General features: G+C 46.3%; 1 protein-coding gene across 1 annotated transcript in view; it reads right to left on the bottom strand.

Annotated features, from left to right (window-relative positions):
* The window catches only part of LOC147469384 (uncharacterized), a 24502-nt gene that overhangs the window by 10572 nt on the left and 11430 nt on the right, over positions 1-2500 (bottom strand). The window contains exon 2 of the mRNA XM_086549262.1: positions 1950-2078. Coding sequence (XP_086405388.1) covers positions 1950-2078 — 129 coding nt within the window. The remainder of the gene's footprint in view (positions 1-1949; positions 2079-2500) is intronic.

The following is a 2500-nucleotide window of genomic DNA, read 5'->3' as shown; positions in this document are numbered from 1 at the left end:
TATCTGGTTCTGTTTGTTAATCTATCTATATCAGTCTATCTATCTATATCTATCCAGCTATCACTATCTGCCTATGATATGTGTCCACATATATTTGTCTATCCTTGATCAACAGTTCCATCTATCTTTCTATCTGTTACGTTATCTGTCAGTTGATCTACCTCTCCTTCAATCACCCCATTCGCCATCCTTCTAAGCCATTACAATAGTCTCCATCTCTATCACTCTTCCTTCTTTCTTTCTATTTCCCATCACGCTACTCTTCTCCTGAAAATTATCCTTCCCCCTTCCTCTTCTCCCTTTGCAGTCACTTTATCCCCCTTACCCCTTCCCCCTTGCTCTTCCGTGGGTGTATATAACCCACTTAATGACCCCCTGGGGATGGGGGGAGGGTGGATGGGGGGAGGGGGTTTTGAGCACCCCAGTAATCGTAGAAGGTTGAGTCGGAAAAGCGCCATGAGTCATGGGTTGTTCGCCCTCGAAATAAGACGGGGGAGGGAGGGACAGGGAGGGAGGAAGGGGAGGGAGGGGAAGGAGGGACAGGGAGAGAGGAAGGGGAGGGAGGAGAGAGAGAGAGAGAGGAGGGGGAGGGAGGGACAGGGAGAGAGGAAGGGGAGGGAGGAGAGAGAGAGAGAGAGGAGGGGGAGGGAGGGACAGGGAGAGAGGAAGGGGAGGAAAGAGAGAGAGAGAGAGGAGGGGGAAAGAGGGACAGGGAGAGAAGAAGGGGAAGGAGGGACAGGGAGGAAGGAAGGGAGGGAGGAGAGAAAGAGAGAGGAGGGGGAGGGGAGGAGAGAGAGAGGAGGGGGAGAGGAAAAGAGAGAGAGAAGAGGGATAGAGAGAAAGGAGATGAAGGGAGGAGAGGGAGAGAGGGAGAGAGAGGTAGAGGTAGAGAGAGAGAGGGAGAGAGAGAGAGAGAGAGAGAGAGAGAGAGAGAGAGAGAGAGAGAGAGAGAGAGAGAGAGAGAGAGAGAGAGAGAGAGAGGAAGAGAAAGTGAGTGAGTGTGAGATAGAGTTAGATAGATAAAGAAAGAGAGAGAGAGAGGGGGGGAGAGAGAGAGAGAGAGAGAGAGAGAGCGAGAGAGAGAGAGAGAGAGAGAGAGAGAGAGAGAGAGTAGGGGTAGGGGGGAGGGAGAGACATACCCGGCATTCCCCGATAAGGCGAGATACATGTCTAAGGCTAAATTGGGTGTCAGATCCAATTAAATTATCCATGTATTTACGCCGACCAACACGAAATACACGGGGTTGCTGGCATAGAGAGAGATTCCCACACACAAATGCACACACACACACGCACACACACGCACACACACGCACACACACACACGCGCACACACACACACACACACACACACTCACTCACTCTCTCTCTCTCTCTCTCTCTCTCTCTCTCTCTCTCTCTCTCTTTCTCTCTAATTCACACATAATCACACACAGACACATATACGCTTTCTCTCTCTTTCTCTTTCTCTCTCTCTCTCACACACATATACTCTGTCAGCACACAATCTCACACACAAACACTCTCTCTCTCTCTCTCTCTCTCTCTCTCTCTCTCTCTCTCTCTCTCTATCTATCTATCTATCTCTCTCTATCTATCTATCTATCTATCTCTTTCTCTCTCTCTCTCTCTCTCTCTCTCTCTCTCTCTCTCTCTCTCTCTCTCTCTCTCTCTCTCTCTCTCTTTCACGCACACACACACACACACATACAAATACAAACACACACACAAACACAAACACACACAAACACACACACCTACACACACACAAACCCCTTCCCCTCCCCACCCCACTCCACCCAACCCACCCACCCACCCACCTACCCACCCACCCAACCACCCACCTACCCAACACACACACACCCTCCGTAGCTCCTAGTAAACGAGAGTCGAGCCGTTCAGAAAGGACCATTCCTGATAGGTGCATGTTAGTCTGAAATTGGACATACGGCAAGAGAGCTGAGATCGACACCTGAATTAGTTCTGACCTTGTCCAGTGTATGGTGTTTAATGTCACTGTATTATGGTGAGTCTTGAGTATTTCTCTGTTGCGCAGGGTGTTGCAGTGGCTGGAATGACTATACAAGCGGGTATTCTAATTAGGTTTCTGTATTTGGGTTCCGATCAAAGGGTGGCTGGGTGGGGGGGGGGGTGAAAGGGGGGATTAAGAGAAGTGATTATGATAATCTTAAGTTGTCAATGTCAATTGTCAATGCTATTGTTATTGTTTTTATTGATATTATCGTTATCATTATTCTCATTATCATTACTATTATTGTTATTACTATTATCATTATCATCATTATTACTATCATTGTTATTATTATGGTAATGGTCATCATCATTTTTATCATTATCCTTTTAATTATTATTATCATCAATATTCTCATTATCATAAAAATCGGTTTTGTAATAAAATCATTATTCATGTCAATGTTATCATTATTGATAATGTTCTAAACATCATCATTGCCATCAATATTATCACGTTATCATTACC

The sequence above is a fragment of the Penaeus japonicus genome, unplaced genomic scaffold (genome assembly GCF_977035675.1).
Source record: "Penaeus japonicus unplaced genomic scaffold, GWHDUDI00000001_assembly GWHDUDI00000022, whole genome shotgun sequence".
Classification (NCBI taxonomy): Eukaryota; Metazoa; Arthropoda; class Malacostraca; order Decapoda; family Penaeidae; genus Penaeus; species Penaeus japonicus.
The sequence above is the reverse complement of the archived record's forward strand: the minus strand, read 5'-3'. Positions and strand labels throughout refer to the sequence as shown.